Source organism: Nothobranchius furzeri, chromosome 19 (assembly GCF_043380555.1).
Source record: "Nothobranchius furzeri strain GRZ-AD chromosome 19, NfurGRZ-RIMD1, whole genome shotgun sequence".
NCBI lineage: Eukaryota > Metazoa > Chordata > Actinopteri > Cyprinodontiformes > Nothobranchiidae > Nothobranchius > Nothobranchius furzeri.
This window is the reverse complement of record NC_091759.1, coordinates 12,545,018-12,564,638: the sequence shown is the minus strand read 5'-3', so window position 1 is coordinate 12,564,638 and position 19,621 is coordinate 12,545,018. Positions and strand designations below refer to the sequence as shown.

The following is a 19,621-nucleotide window of genomic DNA, read 5'->3' as shown; positions in this document are numbered from 1 at the left end:
AGACGAACTTTAAAGGTAAAGAGATGCTCACAGCTGTCCGAAACGGCCTCTAAATACACAGTAATGTGGACAAGTGTTTGATCCAATTGAGTAAATATCTTTAATTACACATCATTTCTGGTCAGATACAAGATGTCAAGCAGAATAACTGGATGTAATTCATCTAATCCTCACTATGATTTCTCCCAAAGTTAGTCATCACAGGCTCATTCAGCTTCACACGCTTGTTATCGCATCAGCTGCTCATGTTGGGTTGTTTTATTTTAACCTGCACTGGACTACAGAAGTGCAACAGGATGACAGACTGCAGTCACAAAAAGACACATCTAAGATCGACGTAGAAAGTGTCATGGGATGGACATCCTTTGGAGTAAGATCCACTAAGCAGGTGTGTGTCCCAATAAAAAAAAAAGTGGACCATTACAGATTTAAACTAGAAAGAAGAAAAAAACACATGCATATTTTATATTTGAATGGTGGTTTTTTGCTGTAAAAAGTTTTAGAGGAAAATAGAAACTGGTATAACGTACAAATATGAAAAAAATTCAAACCTTCTGGTGTTTGGGCTGGATGGATAATGGCTACATGACTAAAACAACTAAAAGTCAAATTAATTCATGCAAACACTAATTTATAAACCTTTGCAAAAGCTACAGACTGCAAACTTGACCCAGAGTTTCCCTACAGATGAGATTGTATCTAAATTAATTGTAAAGTAGCTCACCAAAACTGGTCTAACGTTTAGATGCTTCGACTCAAAACAGCAGAGTTTAGAGTAAATGTGTGATATTTGTATATGATGGACTGCAGAATCAGGTGCCGCTGCTCATTTATGGGATATTTATCCGAGTGAACAACCAGAACATTACATCCATCACATATTCACGTCAGAAAGATGAATTTTTCATATTCTAATTTAAACTTTGACATCCAGCTATTGCTGCTACTTTAAACCAGATATACATCAAGACATTAATAAGCGGGCTAAACTGGCTTAGCGTCAGAACTTGAATATGAATTCTTGTCTGTCTTTAAATAATCGTGATTTTCATTTTCCCGTATATATCGTAATACAACTGGTAACTGCAGCACGTTTTCCCCACTAAAACCAGACTCACCAGTGCCAGCTACCTCAGCACAAAGGCTTCACTAGAACAGCAAGACATGAATCCACTTCTATTACCACAGAGCAATAGCAACAGGCTCTATGAGTGCTATGGACTTCAACCGTATGTTAACACATACAGACATTTGGCACATTATAGGTTCACCGTTTGAAATAAATGACCTCGTTGCAATATTTGTGACTTTGTTTTTAGGGTTGGAATTGCTCAAAGTGCTTTTATAGAAAAACAAATGAAAAATTAAAGAATTTAAGCTAAATTACAAAATCAGAAATAAATACAAGCAGCACCTAAGGATATTTTTAATTTAAAGTTTACACACTCGTTGGTATGAATTGTACAGCATCTATCATTTTGACCTGCTGCTACCATTTCCAACCACAGGTGGGGTATTGTAAGTTTTATTTGCTCGTGTTTAATTTTAAAAGGCTAAATAAACAAAAACATGCATAAACATGTTAAGTGTAACATGAAAAAAAATCAACTATACAAGATTACTCTCTTCAATCTGCTATCCTACAAATTTCTGTAGCTGTGTGTTTTTGTGGCAAACACTCCTATGCTAGGACATAAAAGGAAAAATGTTTTAAATAGATTGTAATCTGGCACAGAGGCTTTTGGCACATTTCGTGGTTATGGGAGACAGCAGGGATATAAGACGGTCGTATGGCTAACGAAACGTACAAACACGTCAATCTAAATATATACAAACACGTTTGATCATTTGAAAATACGACATAACTCCTAGCTCATAATCTAAGGTACCTCTTTCCATTTCTTTTACACTTATCCACCAAACCACTGATGTACAGGTGGTATCCTGTCACGTCTTCTACCTGCTGAAGTTGCCTTGGGGGAAGAATCTTGGACCAGCGTTGGTCAGCTTAAACAGTATCGATACGTTGCACGTTAGCACAAGCAACACGCTTGAAACGATTTGCATACAGCTACTTTTTGGCACTGCAAACATTTACTTCAGACACTTCTGAGCTGATCCCAAATTAGTCCCGAAGCAACTTTCGCTCATTTTTGCACTTATTTCAGTTTGTAGCTTTTGTTCCCTAAAGCTTAGCTGTCATAGCTTGTGTCCATGAAACTGGATCAAGTCAAACTGGCCCTGGTGGTCTCAGTGACTGATCAGTGGTGCCGATCGGTCATTGGTTGTTGCCTTCTTGAGCTTGACGCCACGACGGATAGCCACCAGGAAGTCTTCCACCTCACAATATTCTGCCTCCTCCAGGAGTTCAGGGAGACGTTGACGCTCCCAGTCACACAAACGAATGTTCGGCTGTGGCGGTGGGGTGGGAGGGTCTGATCCCTCGTCCAGCCGCTGGATCTCCAAAGTGACGGACTTTGGTGACAATGAAGTTGAAGGGCTTAGTGGGGTCCTTGGTGGTGTACAATCTTCTGACGCTGACCTGAAAGGGAAACCTGGATGTTCAGGCACAGTGGGGGTCTTGACTGGGATCATGGGTGGTTTGATGGGAATGGGGCCCAGGCTGAGGCCTCCAGTGGGCCGTCGCAAGTTTGGTTTGGAGGAAGGAGTTCGTCGAATTGTAGCAACCCCCGGGGTGACGATAGCTGGAGGGTTGGAGGGCAGACCAGCTGTGGAAGCGGGGCGTTTGGATTGGAACATGCGGCGGTAAGACTGGCAGATGTCGCTGTTCCTCGGGATAGTCGACGACTTATCAAAATCAGACTGCTGGTGCTGCTGCTCAGACTCGTGATCCACACTGATGTAGTAGTCACAGTCGGACACTGAAGTATAAAGAAAAATGTTTTGGGACATCTCATCTAACATTTACAAACTACATTAGTTTCATCAGCTGCCACTGCAATCAAAACTGGATTTATTTATTTTCCTGCTGTTTCACTAACCGTACTATTTTAAATACTATCGGTGCCTCAATTTTCAAGCAAATTCAGGACCTACCATTTTTTCTTAGACCACCGCCTCCTGCCTATCCTGGAAAGCCTATACATGTAAATATAAGGTCTAGCCACGACCCATAGACAGCTCAGTTTTAGAGCAGAATCCTCAGTTCTCTTTAAAACTGACTCGACACACAATTGAAAAGTGCTAGGACCAATCACAACAAACTTGACGTATTCATTTCTGAGGTAATCAGACAACGGGGTAGTCTGCCACACACAGTCGAAGAAGGAGATGCAAATACATCCTTTTTTCAAATAAACGACTAAAGTACATCTTTTCATATCTCAAAGAAAATCTACCAAATCATTCGAAGTTGATTCCACGGCCATGTCAAATGAACGCGGTTCCTGAGCCGACTTCATCTTTGTTGTTTTTCTCCGTCACAGCTCTGGCGCTAAGCTCGACCCACAAACGTAGAGTGCTGTGATTGGCTAGACACAAAATTGTTCAGACAAATGCTAGACCTGCTGAGGCTACGATGGAGTGTGGCTAGACTGACCGGCAGAATAAGATCTTTTGCTACTGTTGTGGTTTGTCTAGATTTCAAGGCTAGCTCCCACCCAATGCAACCTCAAAACCACCTGCTACCACCAGATATGTGATGGGATCCTAATCCCACTGCAGTGCTCAAGGCTGGACTAACAACTTGCATTGGGAGCAGACACTGGGGAGCCATCATTTGTCCAACTCCTTGGATTTGGTTTGATATACAAAAAATTGTTTGCACGCAATACAAAGTAAGTCCCTGCTCTCACGTTCCTTTGATGTCAAAATTATAAAATTGACACCAGCTTGGAGCCACAACTTCCTGCCTGCCTCAGACCGGACTGATATGAATCAACAACCTTCAGGAGCAAATGATCCAAGACTATTAAAGGCGCACTTGGCATTTTTTCTTGTGTTTGACATCCCCTAGTGTCAGTTTAGTAGAACGAAAAGCAAAACTTATCCCCTTGCTCTGCGTTCCTCTTTTGAAAACATTAACTACAGAAATGTCTCCGCAGCCTACAATAGTTTCTACAGGAGCGATTCACAAGTCAATCAAACTAATCAGCTGTATTCATGATCTAAAACATGCAGGAAATTTACTGGAACCAGACTGCAGCACCAGGTATGTCAGCTTCAACAGACCTGACCAGCACTCTGAAGTTGTAAATGTGGCATTCTGGTCACAGAGGGGGGTTAGGGTCTGGGTGATATTTCATTAACTCTGTAAAAGGTCATTTTAGCGCATACTGGCTCAAGAAAATCATTTAAAAATATAAAAGTTGCATAGTATGAGTTTAGCTAGCAACATCCTTTAGATCCATGCATGTGTTACCTTGTGAGGAGATGGTGTCCTCTGAGCAACAGGGTGTGTTGGTCTGGCTACTGTAGCCACTGGAGCCCTGCAGCGAGTCCCTGCTAGAGCCGTGGATGTCCAGCTGGAGGCCTCGGGCCAGTGCTCGGGCCAACTCCTCGTGGGCCTCTTTGTCCCCCTGTAAGTGGTAATTCAAAAGCATGTTGACACAAACACACAAATAGAAATAACCTTACCCAGAGCTGCACCCACTATCCCATTTTCCTTTTAATATTTGGACTTATTTCTTTCAGTGAGTGTCCGGACCTTTGGGGAAGCCAGAGAGTGGCCTCCTTTGACCCCAAGTGATTCCTCCCCTGCTGTGGTAACATCAACACCATGGTGGTTGATGGGATCTGTAGTTTCTCTCCTGTCCTTGCTCCTCCTTAGAGTATTGACCGTCGGCTGGTCATAAGGACCCGGTCTGGCCCAGTCCTACACAGGAACACATAATCCAAAGTAATGTAAAAATGTGTTTTACAATTTTACAAGCCGAGACGTGCTCTGCTCTCTCCTGGACACTAAACCAACAACAGCCTTCCCCGTTGTGAGCCAAGATGAGTCCATGAATGCTAATTTACAGGGTGATGTAGATCTGTCATGCTTTCCTAATCAGAACGTTTCCCCATTTATTTTCTCTTGGTGGCTAATGCTAGCCTGGCAAGCCAGACTAAATAAATGTATTATTTACTCTGTCCACGCTCCATTGACGGCTCTCGGTTGTGGGGCGGGTTCTACCGTTGTCTTTCAAATGATCTCCGCATTCCACTGGACAATGAATGGGACATACTCTTGTTTCACTCTGTTGCATCATCCCACCCACCAGGCATATAGAGTGCCCTGATTGGCCCACAAAGCGGATAAAGCTCTGTGATTTGTTCACTAAGCAGATAGAGCACTATGATTGGCCCACCATTATGGACCAATCACAGCTCTTTATGTGTTTGAAACCCCTCTAGAGAGCTGTGATTGGCCAGCCAGAGTCCTGGTAGGAGCTGCGGAGGTTCCAATGGAGCATGCCTAGACCATTCTTTGCAAAGCAAGAATTTGGTCTAGTTAACTAGGCTAGGCTAATGCAGGAAATGGGGACATAAGACTATTTTCACGTTTAGCTTGCATGTTAAAGCTACAATCTGGAGTTTACCTCCTGTTTTTTTTTTTTTTTGCCAAGTCCGTTCCCCGTCCCGTAGAGCCTCATACAATTTGAACAATTGTTCAGCATTACCCAAAGCCTCTAGATGGTGCTGTCTGATTTTAAAAAAATTCTGGATTGTAGCTTTAAACTCAGAGGAACCAATCGCTTTAAAAAAATGGTAAACTAGGTCTTTAAAGAAAGATATGTCAAACTTAAGCAGATAAACAGATCTTTGTTCACTTTGTAGTGCAGCTTTTGGGGACACATCCACAAAAATTAGCTGTAAAATGTGTATAGTTGGAATTTAATTATTTAAGTGCATGACTTGATTAACCAAACGTGAGGAAAAAATAAATAAATAAATAAAAGACTGACACATGAAGAGTTGAGAGAACACGAAAGGAGAAACTGGAGGTAAAAGGAGAAAACATCGTGGAAGAATGAGAGTCAAACCTTCCAGGATGGGATTCTGGATGAGGGGATCACTCCGACCCCTGATGGGCTGAGAGGCGGGAACTCTCCTGATTGGCCGAGGCCTGATTGAGGCTGCGGCCACGTGGGAGAGACGGACTGATAAGAGGGCGAGGATATGGGAGAGGTGGTGGTGGAGGAAGAGGAGTAGGTGAAGTATGAGGGGTGGAGGTGAGTATCCTGGGCCTGTAACACCACTCCGTGCAGACAGAGGGCAGCGTGATGATCAAAGCCATTTGACAACTGAAGGTGAGCGGGTGAAGAAGAGGCAGAAACAAGGGAACATTAAAGATGGCTTATGACTTGATATAAAACAAGACATGAATGAAAAAATACTTTTTTGTTTGTGAAAATCTGGTAAAAACAATCAAACATCATTTAATGCAACGTACAAGATATCAGCAAACATCTGTGTGTGTTTTCACACGACTCTGTTCACCTGTTGCTGCCCGGAGCTGGGCTCGGTGTGTGAGGGGGATGAGGAAGAAGAAGAGGAAGAGGATGCCTCCTCATTGACAGACTGAGAGAACAAAGCAGAGACACACAACTGCAGCAGAGCAAAGCACACAACACAAACACAGAAAATGAGACGACAGCTTGCAGAACGCACGGACAAGGTGTGTAAAAAAAACAGGAAGCATGAAAAAAACTACTGAAGGTCACGGATTACAAAAAGACATTTAGTAAGAACAGGTAGCAAATGGTGGAGCGAAAACCCAAATGATACCTGGACGTATGTCAACTTTTACCAAGGATTTCATCATAAAATACTGATTTATCAAACTCATTTTAGATCATGTAGTGGAAACATGCTTTGGTTTAGTATTTCTCAGACTTTAAAGGGTCTTTAAATCATACAAATCAAAGATCATCCCAGTTTCTCCACGCTGACCCAAAGCACTAAACACATATGCAGGGGCCAATAAAAATACTGTAGCCAGGCAGTTTAGGCATGAACACACACCTCATTACACACACCACATAGTAAGACAGATGGAGGGATGACGATGTGAGCAATAACTCAATGTAACCACCGAGTGGTACCTGCAAGTTTTCTGGAGGCATCGGTGATGGGGATTTGGACTGGAAGGCATCCTGGGACATGAAGCCAGAGTCGTGGGAGGAGACCGAGGACAGGCGGGCCGGCGTCTGCTGTGGAAGCACCGAGGAAGAAGAGGAGGAGGAGGCGCGGTAACGGAAATGGGAGGTGGGGGAGTGGGAGTGGGAGCCGCTGGAGCGAGAGTCGCTGCTGTTCACGCTGTTGAGACTGCTGCGTGACGGAGGAGAAAAATAAACGTTACAATAACGGCGCAGCCACGTCAGAGCAACTGTTTGTTTTTATTAATCTAAACCTGAAAACGAAGCACCAGCTTTTCTGTGCTGCCCTTAACCCTCGCACTGTCCTAATGGGTGAGCCCACCAGGAAAGTTGACCTCCTCACCCCTGCCACGTGGACCCATGGGATAAACCATCAACCCTGCTCAACTTTCCTGGCGGGGTCACCCATTAGGAGAGTGCGAGGGTTAAGAGAACGTTAGAGAGATTTACTCAGGAGCTACTTTAGTCTAAAAACAGCCAACGAGTCATCCAAGTCTGAAACCAGAGCAGAATCAACGACTCGTGCCAGATCAACATCAGCTCTACTAAACCCCTCCCCGAGATCTAAAACTCAGCTCTGAACTGATTTCATTTCCTGCATGATGTTTATCTAACAGAAACACAAAGAAGGGTTCTGCTACATTACAAAACATTCGAATAACTCATTTTTAAGGAACCCATGCTTTCCAGGTGATTACAACAAAAGCGTGCAGTTCCACTTATGCACCACAAGGAGGCAGGAGAAAACAAATGATCAGTTGATTTGCTCAGATGACACATTTTCCTGCTGCCAACAAATCCAAATCTGATTGTAGCAAAGCAAAAAGTACAGGATGAAACTAAAAATCAAAGATTTGTAAAAACAAATAAAAACCCAAACGCCTGATGGAAAAATGATTTGAAACAATTGAAACTTTGTGAAGCGCCTCGGGATTTTTATCTTGAGAGGCGCTATAGAAAATATCTTTTCTTTTTCTTCTACAAATCAGGCTGAATGCAAGTCAGTCACAGTAACAAACCTGCACATGCTAGACTTCCTGGATACGGTGGTGCTCGGTGAAGAGGGCGGAGTCTGGTAAGACCAGGTGCACTCTGAGCCCTTCAGGTCTACAATGACCTAAAAAGAGATAAAACAAAGGTGGACTATAGGAAAATGTGCTCTTCTGTGCGATAACGTCTAGTTATTAAACAAATACAACTCAGAAGATGGAGAAAAATCACCAAAAGATAATGAAACCGTTTTTAAAGTTTTTCCGCACTGTTCACCATGAGCTGTAGACCGTACAATTATTTTATATCTTTTAAAGTATAATTAAGCACATATGCCCTTATAATTTTTTTATTAAATCAAACATGTAATCATTTTATTAATCCCATCAAGTAAGCATGACTTTATAATTAAATGATATGATTTAAAGGTTGTAAAAGAAGTATTTTTGATTATTAAAGGCTTTCCTTTTAAAAAAGCTGCTTACAGAGATTCATCATTTCTTTACCCAACCATCACACAGGTTTGGCCAACCCATTTATCCACAGTAGGCAGAAACTGTGTCAGAGTAAGTGTAGGATAACCATCTGTTAGTTGGCTTGAAGCTCCGTCAAACAGACTGACTCTGGAGAATGAGAAATGGGAATATCTGCATCCACAAACTGTGGAGCTCCAGTTGGATCCATTCTTCAACTGACTGTAAATTTAAACATCTCACACGAATAGACCTCTCACCAAATTCTTACACTCGGTTACTCCGGTCATTTTGAATTTTCAACAGAAAGCAGTTTGTACAGAAAAAAAAACGCTGATTAAAATAAAATATTAATAAAACAATAATACAAAGAAATTGCAAAAATCCAAAACAATTTTATTAAAAAATCCAACAGTCGATTATGAAATGTAACAAAGTACAATTACTTCATTTTGTACTTGAGTACAATTGTTCTGTATCTGTACTTAACTTAAAGAGCAAGCCACCCCCCATCAGGCATACTCCTCTCCCGCTTCCTTTTTGAAAAATGCAACAAATGATGTTGCCTGGCAGACCGAGAGGGCAGAGCCACTAACAAATACACACACAGGCTCATAACGACATTGTGACATCATAATGTACCAGCTAACGTCATAGTGTACCTCATAGCCCGATGGCAGATTTAAATTCAAATGCAGCGCTGAGTTTTTACCCGAGGACGGCGCAACACCGACAGTTTTAGTATCAGTCGGCTCATGTTAGCGTTAGATCGTTGTTAGCGCTAGCTGCAGCAGACGACGGCAGGGTTGTTTACGACAGTTGTAATTCTGCTTTCAAAGCAGTAGCTTGTGGCAGCAGCAGCTCAACAGGTTGAGCGGGTTGTTCAGTAACCGGAAGGTTGCAGGTTCAATCCCAGCTCCGGACAGAGAATTCTGCTGTTGTGTCCTTGGGCAAGACACTTAACCCACCTTGCCTGCTGGTGGTGGTCAGAGGGACCGGTGGCGCCTGTGCTCGGCAGCCTCGCCTCTGTCAGTGCGCCCCAGGGCAGCTGTGGCTACATCGTAGCTCATCACCATCAATGTGTGAATGTGTGTGTGAATGGATGAATGATGCACTGTAGTGTAAAGCGCTTTGGAGTCCTTACTCTGAGAGGCGCTATACAAGTGCAGGTCATTTATCATTCAACCAACAGGACGGAGAAACATGAAACTTAAGTGTTGCTTTAAGAAGTTTTCCTGAGGCCTAATTTTTACTTTTACTTTGCTGTGCTTTAAAACAATTAGCTGTACTTTCTATTAAACTACATATTCTGAAAAAGTTTCAAAAACAAAAGTACTTTCATTTGTGTTTTGTCTGACCCCTACCCAGTCTGACAGCACACTTCTACACACACAACTCCAATTTAAATGTACGTTTGACACTTTTACTTTGAAAAAGCATACTAAGTGTATTACTTTTTTAACCCCTTCATCTGTGCTTTTACTTAAGTAAAAAATAAAAAAATAAAAAGTACTTCTTTCACCACTGCCGGCAGTAGTAGGAGATCAGCTCTGACGGAACGGGACCGTTTCGTTGTCGGAATGCCGTACCTGCTCACTGGAAGCTGGAAGCTTGTGTGGGTCCATGGTCAGAGCTTTCAGGTCATCTGTCAGAGTCTGGAGGTGGGTGATCTCCCCCAGCATTGACATCTCCTCATCCTGACAGACATCAACATATCATCATTTCAGAGGCACTTCAAGGCTTTCAGCTGAAATAGCGTTCTTAGGCAACGTTTTATGCTTGATTTGATGTTTTCAGTAATTCTGCCGCCTGTAACGTCTAATCATTTACCTCAGAAACTACAAACTACATAAAATATCAGTGCATGTTAATGCATCACTGACCACGACGGGCCGCAACATGGAGACAAAGCAGCAGAAACGACTTCGTTCCTCGACCAGCGCCTTCCGTACAGCCTGCTTCTCTGTCTCCTCCAGCAGCAGGTATTTATCGCTGATGTCCTGCATGGCGCTGTCCAGCTGAGGCTGGAGGTCTCCACGGCCTTGAAACAAAAATGCATACGCAAAATTAGACCCTCGGAGGTGGGATGCAACAGATTTAAATGGAAAATGTTAAAATCTGTCAAATTTATTGGTGAAAAGTCACAAAGATGATTTAATTTAAGTAAAATATGACATGTCAGGACCTAAAACCACCTATATTTGTCAGTTTAACAGAAAATAAAAAGTATGTGTGTTTAACTAAAAAAACACTCTTGTGCAAAGAACAAATGTTTTCACAAAAACTGAGAAAAAAAAAAGCTTTAAAATGACCCAAAAAATCCAGAGAAGTTTTTAAAAGATCAAACTCAGTGTTTTTCTTTAAAGACATTCATTTTGAAATGTAATAACATTTGTGTTTTTATGATTAGAATCAAATTTTATTCAGGGTGAGAAACATGAGACAAACAATCTCAGACTCGGAACAACCAGATTATCATCCAGCAGTAAGATCCAGTGTCACCAAGCAGAACCTCAGAGCGCTCCATTCTCAGACCGTAAAACAACAAAGTTTCCCTCAAACCACATTAAAGAATAACAGCAACAGTCCATTTTTTTGAAAAAAAAAAACTGCTGGCATCAAATGAACACACATTATTAAATAGTTATTGATCATTTTTGTTATTTTGATTATAAAAAATAGAAAATGACACAATTGCTTTTGTAAAACTAAACATTTCATAACTCGTCGTTGTATTTAGACCTTGATCAGCATGGATCCTCTTGTCCCATTAAAACTGCTGTCCAGAATGTCTATAATAAGTTTGGAATATAAATATTTACACCGAGTCTGATCTGAATTCTAATAATTGTTGACAATTTACAAAGAAAGGAGCTCTCATAAATCAATAAAATGCCTTATAATACAAGAGACATGTTTGTATTGTGCTGAATGAAGATGCAGCTACAAATTGACACGGGTATACACACTAAGCCGTGACACAAAACTTCAAAAATGTCAAATTCTCACATGCACCAAATTTTCCCTCATCCGGTTGGAATCTTGGTTGATCGAAAATCCAAATTTCTGTTTACATAGACACTAACTGAAATGAAGCAATCATGCCGCGGGTTTTCGTACACCAAGCATTCAATCAGAATAAATCGGTTGAGCATGGGCAGAGTTGTCTTTCCCGGAACAGAAAATTGTAAACAAACGCCATCTTGTCTGCACGTCTTTTCCCTCTCATTTTATTTTCTTATTCTCTTGCTTTGCCCCATTGACTTATATATATTTTTTCCCCATTATGGACTTTCTTTGCATTTATACCTGAGCTTTTTGAGCTCCCGATGTGTTTCCAGTAAAAAAACATCGTGTCTGCAACAGATTACTTCCGTTTACCAACCGCCATGTTTTCCACTTGTCCTGAGCATCAGCAAAGGCGGAAAGACGTCACGCTAAAGTTGCAGACAGGCGCAGTGGGCACTGTTTTAATACAACAATCAGGATGGGTGTGTACATGGACGTCAATCGGAATGACGATCAGACAAAACCACCTCTTGAAATGCTATTCCATTTGAGAGAGGCTGTATCGGATCAGAATATTCCGATTGACATGTTTACAGGAAGAATTTTATCTGATAGGGCGTTTATTCCGATTACTTGTGCACATATAAACGTAGTTAATGTTACACCGCCAATGATTTTCAATAAGGTTTTTAGGCATTTATGTTATTTTGTCAAAGAAAAAAGAAATGTTCTTATCTGCTAAAACATGACTTATTAGACTAAAAACTTAATTTACTTACTTTTTTACTTTGCAGTATATGTTTATTTATCAGATACACTCATCCAAAGCGACTTACAAGTACCTTCAAGTACCTAAATGAGTGTTTTCTTGGTTTGTGGGAGGAAACCGGACATGCATGCATGGGAAGAACATGCTAACCTGATCTGAACCTGTAACCTTCTTGCTGTGAGGCAACAGTGCTGCAAACTGCAAAATCACTGCTCATCTATAGTGAACAAACTACACCATTAATGCCTTGGTTGTGTAAATTTTCTCAATAAATTTTAAAAAGTGTTTTAAAAACAGAACTACGTATTGTATAATGTTGATAAAGCAACTATATAATAATCAGTTTTATTTTATTGTCATTTCACAACAACATAAAAGTGTTGGACAAATAAAATTGGCCCTTGCCAACTGTAGATCCAACCACTAGGGGGCAGTAGACATGTATAGGACTGGCTATGGGTTTTGATGAGTCTTTAACTCATTCACTGCCAATGACGACTGAAGTCGTCATTTGCATTTTTTTACTGTTTGAGCATCGGAACGAGTCCCCGCGCTGAGAGAACAAACATCTCAGCCCTGAAGCCGATCTTCATCCGCATACGTCACAGATCACATGATCAGGAAGCAACACATCCATGTGTTAGGAGATCGTTTTGGGCCGTTCCTGTAAAAAAAGTGAGGCGCGAACCGGAAAAGTGTCTGCCGATCACAATTCGACAACGGATTATGAAAGAACGGATAACGCTCGAAACACGCAGCTTCTTCCTTATGTAAGAGGTGTCTCCTCTTTGTTTTGGTTGTTTTGGTATCGACATCATGCAAGTGCGCAACGTCCTGTGACTCTTAAAAAAAACTGTAAAAACTGTGAGAAACGCAGGCAGTGAAGGCCGTTAGTGATCAGGAAACGGCTGGCAGTGAATGAGTTAAGCGGTTCATTTACATGAAATCTATTGGAAGCCTCCTTGTGTAAACTAACTGTGTTGCTCTCAGTCTTTTTACGGCTTTGTTGACTACAAGTTTCCTTCAGGCCAAAAAGACAAAGTTGTTTGCAACCACATCACATTCAAGCCACTAATTTAATTTCTCACAACCAATTACACCCCCCCCCCCCCAAAAAAAAAACCCAATAAATGCTCTGATGTTTCAGGTTTTTTTCTTTTTCTTCACCCCAATCGTTTATCAATCCCACCATCATTACTTGAGATGTAAACATGCAATTAAAAGTTTCTCCAGCGAGGATCCCAGGCCAGATTCTGTGGACAGTTTGAGAAGGGAGGGAGGGAGAGGGAGAGAAACTTTGCAGATGTTTCAGGGATAAAGAGAGGGAGACGTGAAAATCAGATGGAGAATGTGGAGCCTAAAGCAGATTATTTACCTTTTCTCCTTCTTATTTATTTATTTTTTTTTACTTTTTTACAAAATTCAGAAGATCAAAATGCTATTTTAGCTTTTTGCTATAGTGCAATTTTTCTTCATAGGTTTTGACTACTGGAAATGCAGCAATAGGTCCAAGTCCTTCCAGTTTAATGGGATTTCACCTTATTTCCGCTTACATGAAATAAGTTTATCTAGATTTTTAACAAGTGTCCCGCTCCTAATACGTTTATTTCCTTCCATCTAAGTTCTGTAAAGGGTTAGTTCTTGTAATCAAATGTACTTAGCTTTACTTGGAACCAGCTGCACAAACAATTCCTTTGCAGTTCACATGTAGGACAGACAGACTACACTTCAGTTCAATACCAATGTTACAGGTGGCCTCTTGACCTTTAAAACTACTACAGTTCCTCATTCTACGTTCCTGGCTTGAAACTATGCTCTCTCTCTCTCCTCTAGTGACATTCAAAACCAGTGCAAAGGGAGTTTCCTCATGTGTACTAATAACAGGCTAGGAGGGATAAAGCAACGTGACCACATCTGAGGTTCCTCAGGGGTCAATCAAAGGTCCAGTTTCTTCTGTTGTAAGAGTTGAGTTCAAAGCTTGAAGCCAACAAATCTTTTGTTAGTAGCAACAAAAAGCTTTTTTTTCTCAGTCATAATACATCTCACTTTAGTGTCACAATTCAGTCTAGTTGTTTGAAAAGCAACTTTAAAATTTTTTTCTTCAATCTGGCAACTCACCAGGTGTCGTCTGATAACTGGGTCAAAATGAGAAAGTAAGTATTCAAGGGTTTTGTAATAATCTGGATCGACAGAAAATAAATAAATTGGCAGGCACTATTTCACAATGTGGGACAAATCTAAAAAGCCCAAAAGTCGTGTAAAGTAATGACAAGTTAAGTGTCCTGGGAGTGTTTTTCAAAATTAAACTTCAAATAACCTGACAGGAAACAATCTTAACGGAGTTCTAGTCAAGTGAATGATAAAACCACAAGATTTTCTAAAACTAAAATAATTTATAATCGTTGTTCTTGGCATAGCCTTACCCCGGCTTTCCACAGGAGCCGTCAGCAGCACGTCATAGCTGCTGATAGGAACCGCTGTGGTCAACAGAACCTTTTCCACCGGAGCCGTCAGCAGCGCGAGTCGGCCGCGTCTCAGGAGCAGCATGTCGCGGCCTTTACGCGCCGGTTCTATTTTCTACGCGCGACGCCTCTGAAACGGGTCAAGTTTGACATTTTGGGGGAAGGAAAGACAGGAAATCAGACGCGGAAATGGAGAGAACCTCCCGAGATTTTCAGAATAAAGAAACGTACTGCCTTCCGGTTGCTTTACTTTAAAAAAAGTTACTAACTGTGCGGCCCCGTGAGAAGTTATCACCTAGCTAGCGGTCTCCTTTGTTTTTCAGGTCCGTATTGGCGATTATAAAACGGACAGAACATAAAACACAAACCATGTTGTAATTTTCTCCTGCTTGTTCTTGTTGTGTTTACTGACGAAGTCACTCGTGTGACTTCGTGCTCTGTCGGTGACCGCTGCTCCCCTGCTGCTTCGCGTCTCGAGGGAAGGGCCAAGCAGCAGTTTACGCGAGCCAGACGTGCTGCTGCAGTAACGTGCTGCTGACGGCTCCGGTGGAAACCCGGGGTTAGACTGAACATACGCAAGTATATTTTTTATTTAAACCAAAAAAGAAAAAAGAAGTCCCGAACAAACACCCATGTGGAACTCCTGTATGACTTTGACACCTTGTTTGAACTACCTTTAGGATTTAATTTAAAAAGGTGTTTTCCTGTCTTTGAAATTTCCATCTCACAAATTACAGCTGATAAGATGCTAAAGCTAAACGTAATAAAGGTTGCACAGATGTCCGAACAAAAGTTTTATTGCACACTCTCAACTTCACCAGGATTAAGAGAAGAAAAATTGTTTTTGACTTCAGCTATAAGACAGTGTGTTTCAATGCAGGTAAAAGGGCATAAGAAATGTCCTGACAGAGGCTTTAATTAGTCATTTACTGAAAAAATAACTTTCATTATGCTTTCATACCCACATTACATTCCCTCTGACGCATCAACTCTATGCAGCTGCAGAGGCGCTGAACTTTTGGTAAATCCAATGTTTTCTGAAATAGCTTGAATTTTCCAGTAGGATCTGATGCCATTAGTTTTGTTGTGTTTGTGTCACACAGTTACAACATTGTGTGATATCTAATTGAGAAAATGTATTTTTTTCTCCCTAAAATTCTTTAGTGTGTGACTGGTCTTTGTTGTGTTCAGGTGTTTGGTTTTGTGAGTCATACAATCTTCTGAACAGCATGGAAACAAATGTTTCCTGAACAAAGTGGGATGGATGCCATTTATAGCAGCTATAGTTGGGCTCTGGAGATGTTGGTGACAGCATTTGGGCATGGAATGTCTGATTCAAATTCGTTGTTGCTTTATTTGAATCTCTTCACCTGCTCCTACTGTAATATTGTTAAAGTGAGTTAAAAGCCCATTCACAGAATAAACGACACGTGAAGACACTGAATACTGCGTCTGCAACTGGCATTAAGGAGAGTGAAGGTTTGTTGGTGCAAACTTACCAAATACATCAGCTGAGCAAAGTTTAGCATGATGGGAAAATACAAGAGGGGAGGATTTTGCAAGAAAAAAAAACAACAACAAAAAAACATTGTTATTGTTTTTATTTATTATGCGAATAGAAAATTAAGCTAACAGGACCGAGAACACAAACCTTTCTTTGCTTTTTTCTGCAGCTTCAGTGTGTCGGATGATCTCTTTTTGATCTCCTGACGAGCTTTCTTATACTCTGCAGAGCAGCACACGTGTGCAATTACATAGAACATGCAATAAATCTAATAACTTCAAATAGAAACCTACACATAGGGTTTATTTATTTGTAAATGCTTTGTGTGTGTGTGTGTGTGTGTGTGTGTGTGTGTGTGTGTACCTTTGGCGTGGTCTTTGTCCAGAGTGTTGGCCGCTCTCTTCCACTCCTCCATCTGCTCCTGGAGAGGGTTGATCAGGCAGTCCAGAAACACCCTGGAGAACACAAACACTCTCAAGTTATTTTAGGAGGGAAAAGGCAAAAACAACATTTAGTTCAGGGGTGTCTGAGAATGTGATGTATGGACACCCATTCCCGCCACTCTGGAAAAAAAATCTCATAATTGTGACTTGCCTATCTCATAATAATGAGATACTATGTCATTATAAAGCAATAGCTAAGGCATAATTAGAATATAATTATTTTTTATCGGAGTGTCGGGAATGGGCTTCCATACGTTACAAAGCTGCATTGTTAGTTTTGCAAACGCAGACCTACCCTTTTTTTAATCTTTGTTTTTTGACGAAGCTGTTTTTTCTCTTATTATAAAGCTGAGTCCTTTCCAATAACTGCCAACTCTGCTGTAAACTTTACAATTTTATCTATAAAATATGTGTATCAAACTTTGTTTTATGGCTAAAAATGAGAATAAATGATTATCCAATCAAAATCTGAGGCTCGAAAAATTGCAAGTAAGCAGAGAAAACCGCAAACAGACCCAAAAACCTTGGATTCACACTTAAAAAGAAAAATTTCCTAGGGCATTTATAGAAGATGAAAGGAAATGAAGCTGCATGTTGCCATGGCAACAAGCAAAGGGAGAAGAAAAACAAAAGAAAACAAAGACGGAAGAGGAAAAGTACAAAAACTGTTTTAAGACTGATTCAAACACCAAGGAGGAAACCTCTAAAATAAGTTAAAGGCGGGGAAGCTAGACATGTGCCACACGCGGGTCTACTCACAAAGAGAACTGTCGGAGTTTGGCCTCGATGCTACGATGCCTCATGCACATCCTGGTGAGAGCCGAGCCGATGTCCCTGGTCCCTCCTGACATAAAAGCACACACCAAAAAAGAAATAAACAATCATTTACAAATCTGTACAAGTGAGTCACAGGAAAATATTGGATGTTATTACCAAAGTTATAAAAATTACACTGACTCTCCAGAAAAAACTAAAGCAATAACCTAGAAATTCACAGTAAATGTGCTTCAGCTGATGTTTTATCAGTCATGACAGATGATGCTGAACAGGAAACTTTTATAAACCGTATGCATGCAAACTCCTACAAAATATGTGAACGAACCCTGAAAACACACATCAGTAACAAACTTCTCTTAATTTCCCAGTTTGCGTGACAGGTTAGTGGAATGAATTCATCTCTCTGTGTTGTCTCGCTTTATGCAATCCCAATCCGACTCCATGGTCCCGAGTTTGGGCCAAACCATCTGTTGCAGAACTCTGTTCTTCCTGTAGCCAAAGGAAGTCCTTTTAGAGGTTTCTGTTAACAGATTACCTGGTTTTGCAGTTTTGCAGCACTCTTTTGTCTTATTAGGAAAAAACATGAGTGATCATCTGCAAAAAGTAGTCAGAAAAACCTGCATTTATGACAAAATAAAACCTGTAGATGGGAGTTAAACATCCGCAGCAGCTCAGGCTCTCTGTGCTGTGTGAACGTTTTGCTAAAGGGCACTCCTGCAGAGTGGAGATGAACTGTTTCACAACTGATTTTCAGTGCAGCAGAAGCTCCACAGGCACCAGAAGGGCCCAGATGGTCGTGTGGTCTCTCCCCCAGACAGGACACTCCCCCCTGGGGGAAAAGGTATCTCCGTCTCAGCCTGTCAGCCTGGAGATCCAACAACAACACCATCAGAATTCACAAACATGCTGCTTGTATTTCCACACGGGAGGAATGTAAATAACCACATTAATTCACACACTTTGACCCCAACTTCATCCATCTTCAGTAATTAACTATTGATCCTGAATATACAACATTTTACAATTGATGTTAAAAAAAACGTCAGGCTTCTTTCTTAGAAATAAAATTAATGCTTTTAAAAAAATTACTATGTAGTGCAAAAATGTGTTGTCTAGGGTGAGGTGATGAACACTGCAATGCACCACTGACTCCTATTTTCCTTCCTCTGCTCTTCTCCCTCTATCCTTTCTCACGTCTTCCCTCCATCCTCCCCGTCTCCTCCCTCTAGACATGTCACACTCACAGAGTTTCTCCATCACTCCTCTGGACCTGTCCCAGAGCACCGAATGACCATCAGAGGGTTACAGTTTATAGAGATAAAAGTTCACTCACATTTAATGTCAGGAAACTTTTCTAGTGTGAATGAAATGTGAAGATAAAACGAGTTCTGGCTGGTTGGAAGGTTTTTGTCTGACTAATAAATTACTTACATTATAAGAAAATAGAAAATCACTTTATATTAATTCTAATTCCAATGGTTTGTTTAATTTGATATCCAACATACTTCTTTAATAAGAAAAAAATCGATACACTGAAAAATTGCGATATTTCATATTATTATACTGAACTGATATATGTGTATCAGTTTAGCGCCATTTTAATGCAAAAAACTGCTGTATTTTTTGTGTGGTGCAATTCAAACTCCAACTGCTAGGTGGCAGCAGTTTTTACTCTCTTCATTCTGACGCAGGGGTGTCAAACTCAAACTCACACGGGGCCGAAATGAAACTGTGGGACGGAGTCGAGGGCCAAACTTAATATTTTTTGAAAAAGTGACGGCAAATTTTCTTTATTAACATATATGCAATTTTGAACCTTTAAATTAGGAAACAAACTTATTTCTGCATTAACACTGAATGTGGAATAACCAAATTACACACGAGCAAGTCAGTTTTAAATAAAAGGCATCAGTGGTATTCATTACTTGTGGTATAATCAGCATTTTATAAATCTATTCAGGATTTATGTTTTCTTGTTTATTCATTTTTCTTATGTTTTATTCTTTTTTTCTCCTGTAATAAGTGTCATCGCTGCTGTGACGTCTAGCTTTCCCCACTGAGGAACAATAAAGGGATTTTCAATTCTATTCA

The 19,621-nt window shown here is 40.8% G+C and overlaps 1 protein-coding gene across 4 annotated transcripts in view; it reads right to left on the bottom strand.

Annotated features, from left to right (window-relative positions):
- Nucleotides 1–76: 76 nt before the first annotated feature.
- The window catches only part of LOC107394409 (MTSS I-BAR domain containing 1), a 69,709-nt gene continuing 50,164 nt past the window's right edge, over nt 77–19,621 (bottom strand). The window contains exons 4-16 of one of the 4 annotated variants that reach the window (XM_015973331.3): nt 17,513–17,597; nt 16,674–16,765; nt 16,458–16,532; nt 16,306–16,317; nt 10,450–10,607; nt 10,156–10,263; nt 8,123–8,220; nt 7,050–7,275; nt 6,445–6,525; nt 5,988–6,248; nt 4,667–4,834; nt 4,382–4,538; nt 77–2,882 (exon numbers count right to left, since the gene is read on the bottom strand). In XM_015973331.3, the coding sequence (XP_015828817.3) occupies nt 2,251–2,882; nt 4,382–4,538; nt 4,667–4,834; nt 5,988–6,248; nt 6,445–6,525; nt 7,050–7,275; nt 8,123–8,220; nt 10,156–10,263; nt 10,450–10,607; nt 16,306–16,317; nt 16,458–16,532; nt 16,674–16,765; nt 17,513–17,597 (2,153 nt within the window). In that variant the 3' untranslated portion in view covers nt 77–2,250. The remainder of the gene's footprint in view (nt 2,883–4,381; nt 4,539–4,666; nt 4,835–5,987; nt 6,249–6,444; nt 6,526–7,049; nt 7,276–8,122; nt 8,221–10,155; nt 10,264–10,449; nt 10,608–16,305; nt 16,318–16,457; nt 16,533–16,673; nt 16,766–17,512; nt 17,598–19,621) is intronic. The other 3 variants (XM_015973333.3, XM_015973332.3, XM_015973334.3) reach the window with 3 other exon arrangements.